Raw genomic sequence first — 13,849 nt, forward strand, 5'->3', positions numbered from 1 at the left:
CCTTATGCAAAGCCATCTCCTGCCATTTCACTGGAAACCAGCTCTTTGCTCAGCTTTGCATTCCCTCTTTGTCTTAGCCATTAGTCTCCAGCACAGCACTCCATCAAATGCTCTATGGAAGAAGCAAGGTCAATGAGAGCTACTGTGATTTTTCTGTTTAGAGGACTTGGATGCTCTCAAGGTTGTTAATCCAAGCTCATTTGCTGCTCTACAAGTTCTGTGTCATGATTCCTGACTAAATAGTTGTCAAAAGTGTCTGTTACCAGAACTGAAATTGCAGTTGGCAGTTTTTGCAAAGATTGGGATGGAGGCTGTCCTTCTGACTTCAGCATATCACACTCAAGTTTTGCTTCCAGTTTAGTCATGTTTTCCATTTATAATCCTACACTTATGATCCCTTTTCCTTTTTGCCTCTTCTGTGTCAGTAGTGATCATCTGAAGAGAAGTAATCTGTTCCTTCAGTTCTAGAGTAATGTCAATTTTTAATTTTCTGTTATCCTTGTGTGATATAGGATGACTTTGGCAGGGTGACTTCTCTCCTTATTCAGCATTTTCCTAATTTATTTGGATATGTGTTTCTAATGGACTTGGTACTTTAGCATGAAAGAAACACAGGAATTCTCCAAGGAGATCTTTGCATTTCCTCCATTATTGGCTTTGCATCTTTAGTCTTTATCTGAAAGTCTGTGTTTCCAGATAAACAGTGAATTACCAGCTAGAGTTACTAATACTATTACCAAGATTTTTACTAATTCCCAAACTTAACCCAGAAGAATTGTAGTGAACTGCCCAGCATTACTCAGTACTATATCTTTATCCTTCTGCAGGAAGGTTTTGCTTTATTCTTGTTATACTTTTTTAAAAAAAGTTTACCTTGCAGACTGTAGCATTCCTAACACACTGTAACTGACAGGAGCCTGTCGCTTGGTGCTTGTTGGCAACTTTCTGCTCTTCTTTGAGATCAGGTGCTGCACTGATTTCCAGAGCTATCACAACTGCTCTTCTCATCACTTCTAATCATTGATAAAGGCTTTACTCAGAGAAAGGTGGGAAAGTATGTGTTTGGAGGACTGAGAAAGAGACCTTAAGGTGAACAGGATTTTAATGGCACATAAGGTTTACAGCTAGTTTTATTGTCCTCAAAATTGTCAGAAGTCTGGGGAAATGCTTTTCTTTGAACAAAAGTGGAAACAAAATGTGACTGTCAACAGATGAGCAATACTGCTGAGTAAACACGCTGTGCTGAGTGCACAGAGTCAGGGAACTGAAAAAAATGTGTTTGTTTTTTTTTCCTAATGTCTTTCAATTGCAGTAAACACAAGTGTTTCTTTTAACAATAGCAGATACACAACAGTTTCAGAAGGGTTTGTTGATGGAGGCCTTAAAACAGCTCTACAAGACTTTGGCTGTAGCTCCTAGGAAAACAATTCTCATTCTTTTCTAAATAGTGTCCTGGAACTCTATCCAGCTGAAGAAACAAAACGGTCCTTTAAATGTTGTGCATGTGACTCTCCTAAAACACAATCAATCTCATGTGATGATTCCTTAATTTAACAAGTTTAATCACAGCTTAGCAGGGTTCCACTCATGTAGATTTATGAAGGCAATGGTTTGTAGCATGTAGCACGGCAAGAAACATCATTCACATGTCAATAGGACTTCAAGAGAATTTCAAGACCAATATGTAGCTGAATCTGAAACAGCTGATCTACACTCAGATTTCACTGCTTTGTTGCACTGAGAGTGATCAATATCTTGGAAAATCCTATGACACACTAAAGAAATAACAGGCATTCTTGATGCAATTTATAAGTATAAGAAAATCCCAGCTATTCCTGCAGTTTTGCTGTAGCATTACTGCAACTTGTTGTGTGGGAACTGGTGGTGGGAACAAAATAAATCCTCTGGGAATAAGATTTACAGCCTCTTTGTGGGACCAGATTTGAAAAGTTCCCACAACAGTTTTCTGGAGTTTAGCCACTTTAAATCTGAAAAACTCATTGCTGTCAGAAGCTTTTGCACCTGCTCCTGTTGTCAGGAGTACCTATAATGAGTAGGACTGAAAGGTATAATCTCTTCCTTTTCTTTATTCTTGATTCCATTCTTGTTATGCCCTTGTCCAAGTTGTCCTGATCCTCAGTCTTAGCCAGGAAGAAACAGAGGAGGCAATCTCATGAATTTGCACAAAGGAGTGTGATCCTTCTAATTCTTCATTTTTGGAGTTGGTTATCACCACCCACTGAACAAGTGATTTTTCAGAAAATAAGTTAGGTCAACTTTTGAAAGTATCAGGTTTTAAAAAAATGTTGGATAAGTATTGATGTTAATAACAAAGTCCTGTTGTTCAAGATAATATAGCAGCACAGTATGTAATGTGGGAAGCCAAAAATCCACTATGCTTGTGTATATCTGTTTTAATGATTGGAAATATTGCTGAAGCATAGCTCAGAATGCAGTGAAGACTTTCTATAGGGGTTGGGGGGAATATTGCCAGAGTTCTTGTAGCTATGGAAAATTTATGGTGCCTGACCTCATGATTAGAAGCAGTCTCAGAAGTATTTACTCACTTGTCCCACCCTTACCTCAACTCAGATGTGTCAGTAAACATGTATGAGGTCTTTGATTCCCTTCAAATTAATCAAGTGATGCTTCAGAGCCACCAGCACTAGCAGCAGGTAGAAGGTCACTCACTGGCTGAGAGGTCTTAGTCTGCTTGGATTTTTTACATTAAGGCTTCCTCAAATTGTAACCAAATTTACTAACTCATGGAGGGAAACGTGCTGTAGGTATCATTTATCATCTGTTTATATCAAGGCATTTGTAATGTAACCAAATTGCTTTTCTTTTATAGGACCCCAGACTAGTTTCAGCATCTGGGTTTTTTTTTGTTGTTGTTGCTTTTGGTTGAAAACACTTCATTAAAACAAAACAGGTTGGCAGTGTCCCTTCTCCTGTTGGAAACAATAGGGTTTTGCTTGGAGATGATAAAACTGTATTTTCTGGCAGTTTTCTGGCCTGACGTCATAGAAGAAAGAAGCATAAGGTTGAAAAAGATTGCATAACTGAAAAAAAACCCGACATAAGAAAGTGCTACAAATGATGGCAGAGACCATAAAGAGCAGTGACTTTTGAAAAACAAAACCTCAAACCAACTCGAATTGGGACATCAGTATTGCATCACATTTTTGTATTTTTAGAAATATTTAGAACGCAGCTCTCCTGGAGGTTGTCCAGCAGCTCTGTCATGACTGCTCATGTGAAATTCAGCTGGTGCCAAGTGATGGAGTGTTCAGCTCTTGCAGATGAAACGGTGGTGGTTTCGATGTGAGGAAGAGGTGATGTGGGAGGCACTTGGTGTCTGGGGGTGTGCAGTGTGGGAGCATGTATTGTTCTCCCCACCAAACATCCTGGCAGCTCCCTTGGGTTTGCTCCCACTGAGTTTCCTTGAGATCCTATGCTTGGCATTCTGGCTGGGTAGAAAAAGATCTTAGCTGGCAGCCAGGGCTGCAGTGACCACTGCTACTTATTGTCACAGGGCCAGTAGGATGTCTGGCACAGGGCTCCTGTTGCAAGTGACACTGTGTCCCCAGCGAGTGGCCATGAAGCCTGCAGCACTACTACAGGTTTGGTGCCTGCGTGCGGAGCTTGTGGTCTCATGGGAAATGTCATTTCTTTGCTGTCTCTTCTTTGCAAGAAAAGAGATGATGATTTCCCATGCTTGTCAATCAGGAGGCTTTCCCCAGCACTGAATTTTAGCAGGCTTATTAAAATTTTGTAAAAACAAAAAAATAAAAAATAATTTAGGGCAGCATAGTACTTGACATTTAACTCTCTGGTTACCATAGAAATAACACCAGGTGTTTTGCAAACTCCTGATAGGTACGAGTTCCATTGAATAGTGGGGAATCAAAGTAAATTGGTAGGGCAAGCAGGCTGTTGGCAAACAAAGAATGCAGACCTACCTGTATTGTCATACAACACTGGAAGCAAAAATTTAGAGTTTAAAACAACTAATGCTTTCTTTTGAAATTATTCAGACATCTGAACACTTTCTGAAATCCAAAATTAAATATTATGTCTATTTTTTTTCAGTAATCTCATGGAAGCAGCAATTCTCTTGAAAAAGTATAATCTCACAAGTAATAAGCAGCCCAGTTTTAGCTATCCCTACTGTCTGAATTTTCAGGCTCTGCAGAGTTTGTCTCTTAAGCAAGGATGTAATGATTTTCATCTCTCTGCCTTCTGAGTCAGTGCAGGTAAATCACACAGTCCCCAAGTACAGTCTTTGCTAAAGAAGATTAAAGGGTTTGATCTTGTACAACAAACTCCTGTCTTTCTGCAGACCACATTCCATGTGGAAACCCACCTGTCTTTTTAGGTAGAGAATATAAGCAAAATAAGGAACTAACCACCCTGTTGCTTAGCCTAGTTACATGCTGCCTTTCTGTGCTCTTGTTACTGGCACTTGAGCTTGAGTGGAACCTTTCTGACAGATTCTGTGCAAACTTTGCAGTAAGCTCCAGTTGCACCCAAGATTCAAAACCATCTCTAATAACAAAATCAAAGACTTTGCCCAAACTTCAGGAAATTTAATGTCAGTGATAAAATTTGCAGCTAGCATTAGAGTAGAGGAGACCATTTTGTCACACTCGGTACCTTTACCTCTAACAGAGACACAGTTAAGTTGTTTTCAAGATCTATGCATTTTCCTTAGTGTGTCTCAGAAGATGCTCTTGCAAGCATGAAAAATTATTTGCTTGTACCTACAGAGAAAGGTGTCCTTCATGGCTTCAAGGTGTCAAGCTTCAAGGCTCCTGTTGTTCAACCAGATCACTCTGTACTTTGTTTCTCTTGGCTTTTTTTTTTAGGACCGTCTGTATAGTATCTCAGCTTGGAACTGCAATGCCATCTGAACTTCCTCAGCTTACTGAAAAAGAAAACAGATGTCTTCATTTTGGAATGCTCCCTGTGTTTACATAGATTATGGTGGTTATTCAAAAAGACCAAAGATGTAAAATGGTGGGCACCACTTAGGGGAAGCGTTACAAAAAATGAGAAGAAAAAGACATGGTGAACTAGGACTGCTGCTAATCAGCAGCCACTTCATAAAGTTCAGGGCACAAAGCCAACCTCTGGAGTGAGAGATCAGAAATGACAGATGCTGGCAGAATGACTGCCATGTAAACATTTAAAAATTTATTCTACATTTTTCTCTCATTTGTATTTCAGAAAGATGAGAAAGCCACAATAGCCAAGATGAATCGTCAGCGCGCTAATTCCATCAGCCATAACCCGCCGCACTGGGGTGTTGACCGGCCCTTTTATAACCACCTTGGAGCTCACCAGGTCTCCAAGGAGATGAAAAGAATGGTAATGCCTTTCTTTATGGATATTAATTTATTTTCTTAATACAGCACTGCATATCCCTCCCTGCTCTGTCTGAAGGTTTTTGCAACCCCGAGGGCGTTTTCCAAATGGGGGCGGTAAATTCTACTTTGACTCCAGGAATAGTAATAATTGGTACATCTGGAGGTGAGTGATTGTGAGATGAGGCACAAGGTTGTTTGAGAGGGGAAGGGAGGCTGAAAGCCTCTTTTGTGTGACTTGTCTCACGTTCTGAAAACCCATCCAGGCTGTGTGAGAAGATGTGATTATCTACAGAAATCACTTAGTAACCCAAGCTTTCAAATGGCAACTGACATATTTTTACTAGATCATTACAGACTTCAGCACCTGCAAATGTTTCTTGCTTGCATTATAACAGCCAGATGCTGTTTACCTTCTATAAGCTACATGCCCATGGATACTCATGGGTCCCCAGGAATCACGCTGCTGTGTGTAACTTGAGAATAGATTCTTGAGTACATGGATCAATTTGCCTAAGGTAGCAGACATCTTCATTTCTTGCTTATGCCTTTCAGTCCTTCTAAATGAAAATGAACAATAGCTAGTTACCAAAGCAATTGGACTGAGAGCACTTTTATGGCTTATTTTGCATAGATTATATCTTTGTTTCCTGCAATAAAGATGGAGAAAAGAGAATTCTATTATAATGGTGATTTGTAATAGTAGTAACAATATTAGCACCTCTATAATTGCGTACGTAATCAGACTGCTCTGTGCCCTTATTAATGCTGTTTTGACCCTTCATGCACAGTCAAAAGTGTGTGTTGCCTACTTTTTTGCCCATAATCAAAGTTCTGCTCTAGGTCACCACAGCTTTGAAGCATTCAAAGAACTTTTAAAGATGAAATTCATTCCCACAGCTTAGAAATTTTGGCAAAGCTATAAGCAACCGCATATGGTGTCTTCTAATGGGAAACGCTGGCACATTCATTAATAGTTGGTGCTAATATTAATCAATCATAATATTATTTTACAGTGCTAAACCAAACTTCTTAATCTCCATAGTAATGTTTCTTTCATTTCTCAGCTCTCCAACTGAGAGCTTCTGACATAAGCATACAGATCTGTGGAACTGTGCGTTTTTTATGTGGGCTTTTCAATAGGGCGTGCTCAATAGGCATGACATTATTAGAAGAGCCTAATCACACTAGCACATAATTATAATTATAAGTTTCTTTGAATAGCTTTTAAGGGGTTCTTGCTGCCTCCTGTTCAGAAACAAGGTGTAAGCATGCCAAATGGTATTATGCTTCTTGGTTTTAATTACAGTTTGCCATGTCTAGCTGGTTGTTCAGTTGGAAAACATAATTATTTATTGAAATATCAAGCTGAGTCCTAAAAACTTCACTGCCCCTTGCTCGGAGAAGGAATAGCTTCTCTTGAATCTTTTCCTGTAATTATATTTACCTTTTTATAAATTCAGCAGCTCAGAAAATCTTTTCCACTCAATCCGCTTCTGTACTGCCTCTTGTATTAAGCTCTTTTTTGAGAGGCTGATGTTACATGCATCAGGCCATTTCATGAAAACCAATTTAAAGCTGATTCAGATGTATTATTTCCAGCTAGACTTTTTGTTGTTCTTGGGCATTATTTTTTAAAATCTGCTATTTACAGTATTTCAGGCTGCTTTGTGTTTGAGATCCATTAGTCAAAATGAAATATGCTGCTCTCTGTGGCCTTAGAGACCATTTTAATATCTGCTGGGTGGACATTTTATTGATTAGATCATAGGAACAATTTCTCCATCTCCTGTCTCAACTCCTTCCCTCTGTGCTAACTCTTAATTTAAAGATGCATTTCTTTGTACCACCCAGCTTTGCACAGTACTTTTTTTGTCTGTAATCTCTAACATTGTGTCACAGGGATGTTGCATGTGCAAAACATGCACGCCCAGTGTATGCTGGCTGCATGCACACACATACAGCCTGCAAACTGCCTGCTTTGCAGTACGAAGTACAGAGACAGAAAGGGAACAGAACTACAAAGGCTTTCTTTGGTGCTCCTTTGGGATGGCATGTCATTGATCTTGGCAAGCTGCTCCAGCTTTCAAAGCTGCTGAAAATGTGTGCTTTGTTCCACATCACCCACCTTTCCCCCAGACCTCCTGCATGTAATTTTTATGTATAAGTAGTGTTTCTTCTTGGAAACTATGAACATGGAAGGCTGGATTAGACAAAGCAGTATGCCAAAGGCAGGCATTGCAACATGGTCTTTCTTTCTCTTTAAAGCCTGGAGCTCGTTAGCCCTGTAATTCCAAAAAAAGTGTTTATAAGGGTAATTGAGAGATAGTCCTCAGGCAGGAGCCAAGTAACGTTGCCATGACTTGCCATTACGTTATATTAATATGTAGATGTTAATACATTTGTGTGTAGGGAATAATATGGATGGTTGTAAAGAACACGGGTTTTTGTCAGAAACTTAGAACATTCTACATTAGGAAGACAATCAAATTTCCAGAAAGAAGGTTGTGGGGTTTTTTTATGGCACTATCTACATTTCCCAAAAGAGAATATCAAAGTTCCCTGAATTGCATTTTTGGGGAAGGAGCTGTTATATTTAATATAAAACAGAATAATTTCAGGCATTTTTCTTTCCTTTGAAAGCTGGCTCTGGTAGCTGGCTCTGTTTTTAGGATATAAAATCATAGAATGTCTTGGGTTGGAAGGGTCCTCTAAAGGTCATCTAGTCCAGCCTCCCTACCATAAGCAGGGACATCTCCAACTAGAATAGATTGCTCCAGGAATGGGACCTCCACCACCACCTCTCTAGGCAACCTGTTCCCATGATGCACACCCTGACATTAAAGAACTGTTTCCTATATTATATTAGCAGTATAGATGTATTAGCATATATTAGATATATTAGTAGTAGACTTGGATGAGACAGATTGGTAGTGCATCAAAGGCAGCCATATACTCAATTTTTTTCCTACCCTCCTCTTTTGTCATGGCATTTCAACAAGCTGCCATGTCTGCTCACATCAGCAGTCCCATCTATCTTTGGTCCTTGCTTCTCTCCATGGCTTCATGCTCAACCTCTGCTGGGTCCAGCTGACTTTCCACCACACTCCTAGGCTAACTTGTACCCCAGGACATGCAGGAGTTTATTCAGGCACTTGTACACACTTATAAATAAGACAGCATATCCTACATGGGTCCATGCAGCAGTAATTTGAAATGTCCTGGAAAGATGGAGTTATTTTCATAGGCCTACCCTAGCTCAACAGGCTCAAGTAAGATGAGGTTGCAATTGTCGTGGTTCATCCCATCCTGCCCAACAGCTCCTATGTTTCCCTCATGAACCATTCTGCTTTCCAAACCATCCCAAATGCTTCTTTTCCATCTCCCCTTGCTTAGAGGTGGCCTTTCCTGCCATGTAGAGGCTGGAAGCAGGGGACACCCGTGCTGCCCATTCTTGGCCCTTCCCCCCACTAGCTGGTAGAGCCACTGCCTGGAGAAAGCTGATCCTGGGGACTGTGCTGAGCTGGGCTGCTGGATCAGTGGCTGCCCCTAAAAAACTGGTAAATTTGCAGCAGAGAAAGCTCAGATAGAACTGAAGTGGGAGGGCAAGGAGCCTTACTCTGAGCTGGCACCTCTGCTGGCCCTGGCAGCCCATGGTGTTGGCCAGGGCAAGGCTGCTGGTGTGGAGCAGGTGCAGGGCTGCCCCACGTGCCCTGGGCAGGAAGGGAAGCCTGGATGGGATTGGCTTTGTGGCTGTACACAGGGCATGCAAAGAGCTAGAGCACGGCAGAAGAGCAGCACAGCTGCTTTCTGGCTTTTTTTGTTTTGTTTTTTACTGCATGTTTTCTTGCCTCCTAAACAAAAGTGGTCAGTCCAGGATCAGTGCTGTGCTGCTCGTGCTGTAGGCAATGGAACAGCATTCCCTCCAGTCTCCATACACCGGCCTGGTTTTGCCCACTGTCTCTCTGGTCCAGTTTTTAATTGCAAAAGAGTCACAAATAAACAGACTTGAAAGCATTTGAGAGTACAGGTATATTTATAACTGTAACAATATTTATACACCACTGAGAAACGCTTTGCCTTTCCCAGTACAGGTTTCAGAGTGCTTTTATAAATATTGATGCATTTTAGACTTCTGAAAATAATACTCATGTCTCAGTTTCCATCAGCAAAACAAAGCTACTATTAAAAAAAACAATTTGGGGATTGTAGTTGACTGTAGACTGAAAGAGGTTTTTTGTAACCAACAATAAAAAGGCAGATGTTCCTACCTTCCAAAATTATAGGGCTGTTCTAGATGACAAATTATTAACTTGTATCTTTTACCCTGCTCAGCATTATTAAGGTTGTAGGTGGAAAACTGCACCCAGTTTTGAATTACATCCTTTACAAGATTATGGATGAATTGGATATAGTCCAGTGGAGCAAATTACAAAACAGGAGAGTTTCAACAGTGTGACCTGTGTAAAAGTGTTGGAGTGTGGGACTTGTTTAGTCTAGAAGGGAGAAGACTGATTAGAAACAAGTGTCTTCAAATACATAAAGGTTTGCAAGGACAGAAAATAATGATAAGTCATACTCCGTGACTGCAAAGGGCAGGATTAAAAATACTCATCTGGATTTGCTGCAAGGAAGAGCCAGGTTTTAAAAAAGCTTAGATTCGAGAAACAGGCTGTATAAGGAGCTTGTGGAATCCCTGATTTTCCTGAAAATATTTTATTTATTTTATTCAGGGCTTTTCAGTCTGGAGGGCCATCACAAAGTCCTCTGCAAATACAGACACAATAACTTAAAAATAGTTTAAGATCACTTATAGGAAATAAAAAATATAAGAATAATATGAGATAGACATGATTTTACAAAGTTTCTAGTCTAGGCTGCACAGAACTTTAAGGCATTGATTTCTCTCCAGCTCTGCCTGCAACATTTCTGAGAGATATTTGTCTAGCCCTTGTTTAAAAACCTCAAAGGATGGAAATCCCACAGTCTTGTTGGGCATCCTTTTCAACAGTTTGATTACTTTTCTTGATGTTTCACTTCCCATACTCTCACTTCAATTTTAAAACAGTGTGTTGCATGAGCTATTCACAGTAGATAGAGGACAGTTTAATTTTCTCTCCTTTACAGTTATCTTCTCTGTATTTGAAGACTATTAGACATCTCTGCACAGCTCCCATTCCCTCATCAAGTTTGTTCCCTAGCTGGTGCTTTCTGGCCCAGGAGTTGTTCTTGTTCCCCTCTGAGCACTTGCCCGTTTCCTCGATGAGTGGCAGCACCCACACTGAACCCAGCACTCCTACTGAAGTTTTATCAGGGCTACACAGAAGATGTTGGTCATTTTTGAGGTCTTACAACCAGACTGCACACAGCTTAATGCTGTCTGGCTTCCAAAAAAAAAAAAAAAAAAAAAAAAAAAGGCAGTAGTTCTGTCATGAGATCTACTTAGCTGTGGAAAGTCCCACTGTTGGATCTTAAGGCTGCCATATAGCTGTTACATTTATTTTATGTTGGCTAGTATGACCGAGCGGCTTAGCTTGTTCCACTGGTGCTTTGGGGAAGGTTTGCTTCAGAAACAGGTCCCTCTTGAGTCCTTATAATCAAATGTGAGAAGAGTGGCTAACATGATTACTGAGGCTGTTTGTAGCAGCCTGGCAGATTTCCTTTTATTTTTTCAGCTGCTGGAAAGGTTTAACATTAGGAAGTTTAGGAACAGAAAGAGGAAACCCTGAAGATCTGCAATACTGATTTCAGTTTGACCATGCCTCTGCTGTGAGTCTGGATACAACTAACAAAGCATTTGATTTGCAATGAAATTAAGTATGACATTGATTTTAATTACAAAATAAAAACTGAAGTAATATCAAATTGAGATTATACTCATGTAGGAAGTATGACTACATGCAGATGTTAAGTATGTGACACAAGATTGTAAAAATGCATCCTGAATATGGTTTGTGCAATAAAGAACAAGCTCTGCTTTCAGGTAGGCACTCCTCATTCCTTGCTCAGAGCTCTGCACAAAGTTCTGCGTGATACTTAATTGCTGGTGTTTACTTTCTAATGAAACAACACTCATCTGTGTACCTGGCCATTCAACCATAAAATGTAATTCTTTGCCCTGTTCACCCTATCATAAATCAAACAATTCTCTGCGTGTTGCCTTGCATATACAGCTCACTTCCTCCCTTTATGTCTCCAAGTTGCCCTTACAATAGATTTTCTTGCTACTCAGGAATTAAAATTTGGGAACAGGTGCTATTGCTGGCTCTGTGCCAACTCTACTGCTTGAGCATCAGAAAATAAAAATTAAAACTCAGGAAGGCAAGTTTTCCTTAGTAGTGCAGCCCCGTCAAGGAGAAGTTGATCTGAGTCCATCAGTGAGGCATCGAGGGTTCACCCTCCTTCTAAAGGTTTAATTTAACTGGAGGTCACCATTATCCTCTTTTCCAGCAATCATCTGCTAAATCTGCTAAATCTGGTAACAGGAATACTGACGTCAGCAGAGCTGGACAGGGACACCCAATGGAGATGAGTCTGACCCACTATTTTTTCACTGCTTTTGTAGTATGCAGGATCCCCTGAACTTGTAATTGAGCCACCAGAAACCCTAGATCAATCCTTTCTGCTGTAATCTCTACTTCCTGACAGAGCTGGTGAGGAAGAAGGTGCTGGTCTCTTCTCACAAGCAACTGGTGATAGACCAAGAGGAAGTGCCCTCAAGCTGCAGCAGGAGAGATTTAGACTAGACATGAGGAAGAACTTTATCACTGAAAGCGTTGTCAGACATTGGAACAGGCTGCCCAAGGAGGTGGTTGAGTCACCATCCCTGGATGTGTTTAAAAGCTGTCTAGATGCAGAGCCAGTGAGATGCAACAGCTGATCTGCAGCTGCTTTTGTGGAACTTAGGTGGAGTTTAATATTTTCATGGAAGTCTTGCACTCATAATTTTTCTACCATTCAATACCCTCTTCTAGAATTAATCATAGTCATGGGAAAATGTGATTTGGATCAAGACACTGCTAAAAATTGTCAGATAGTTTCCGAGTGGGACTAAGTTAAGCCTACAGAAGTAAAGATACTGATTCCCCTTTATTCACAGAAACATTTCCTCTGATGTTTGTGGCAGTGTTGCTCAGGTGGACATCAGAGCTGGAGCTGTGACATTTGCAAGAATGTTTTCCAAAACATTTTAGTTTTAGTCCATTAGCTGGGAATAATCAGGAGAGGCCTTCGCTGGCTTAAAAGGCATTTTGTTTAGACTTATGTGGGGAAGAAAAGAACAGTTTCCCACACTTCCTAAAGCAAACAGTAAGCTTTTATGACAAAGGGGTGCAGGTCAGCAGGTTTGGGTCTGGTTTGAAGAGAGCATGAGCAGCTCTGACCAGTGCCAGTGGGCAATTTTAATTAAAGCTGGTTAGGGTTGAATTCAATCTGTCTGCATCTGATTAGAAGGCTTTTTGACAGCAGTTTCTGTAGAATTTTGCTATGTTAGTCGTAGTTTGGAGTGTAGAGATGAAAGGACAGAGATTAGGGAACCAGGAACTGATTCAGAGCTACCTAGGACTACATATTTTTATGTCTTTCTGTTTTGCTAGTTCTGGGAACTGTTCACAACTGATGTGCAGAACCACATACCATTTCACTTGAAAAAGTGAGCTTTGAACTGGAAAAATTTGGATTCAGAGTTCATGGAAAAATGAGAAGTGTGAGCAACCTGCACTTCTCTCAGAGGTGTGAGTTCAGAGCCAGACGTTAATTAAAAGTAAGGGGGGTGATTTATTTCAAAAGCAACCACTTGTATTCTGTTGATATAAATCTGGTGGGCCAAATAAATTCATGGGTTTGGCCATGTCTGTCTACAAGCTGGGGGCTGTGTACAAAATCATTTTGAATAGAACAAAGTAGAGGGTTTCACCATCTGTGAGCAGTGCAGAGGAATTGGAAGTCTATTTATCAAGTAGGGTGGTTGCAGAAGGGGAGCACTTCAGCTTTTCTTTATGGAGCTCATTAGTCTGTGTTCCAGCTATAGCAGACACACTCATCATGTAATCCTTTTCATAAACTGGTTTTCTGCCAGTTTGTTGTTCTGCACTTAGATGCTTGTTAAATATCCTTCCTATCAGGCTTAGTATTTTCTGTGCCAGTTCTTTCTGGACTCTGGTTTAGCAATTGTGTTATTTGTGGCTTGACTGCTTTGAAGTCCTTCAGTTTTGTTTCTGCTCTTACACCTGACAGCATCTGTCTTCAAAGCCTTGCCTTGTTGACCACAGGGACAAAGGCAGAATGTATAACACTGCTGAAAATAAATGTGAATAGTAAGTTTTGCAGTGAGGCCATACCAGGTTTGTTTTTTAACCTCATCCAATCTCCTTTTGTGTTTTCCATGGTCACTATCTCTTTGAAGCACTTCTGCTTTGCAAGTTGGCCTAACCTCTATGTTGTCCCTAACCTCCTTGGCCCTAAGTAAGGTTCTCTTGATTTCT

The 13,849-nt window shown here is 40.5% G+C and overlaps 1 protein-coding gene across 5 annotated transcripts in view; it reads left to right on the plus strand.

Moving 5' to 3' along the window:
- Window positions 1-13,849, plus strand: part of ADCY5 (adenylate cyclase 5) — a 212,266-nt gene that overhangs the window by 163,175 nt on the left and 35,242 nt on the right. For all 5 annotated transcript variants that reach the window (XM_051623577.1, XM_051623581.1, XM_051623578.1 and 2 more), the window contains one exon: window positions 5,230-5,370. In XM_051623577.1, coding sequence (XP_051479537.1) covers window positions 5,230-5,370 — 141 coding nt within the window. The remainder of the gene's footprint in view (window positions 1-5,229; window positions 5,371-13,849) is intronic.

This window comes from Apus apus, chromosome 6 (genome assembly GCF_020740795.1).
Source record: "Apus apus isolate bApuApu2 chromosome 6, bApuApu2.pri.cur, whole genome shotgun sequence".
Classification (NCBI taxonomy): domain Eukaryota; kingdom Metazoa; phylum Chordata; class Aves; order Apodiformes; family Apodidae; genus Apus; species Apus apus.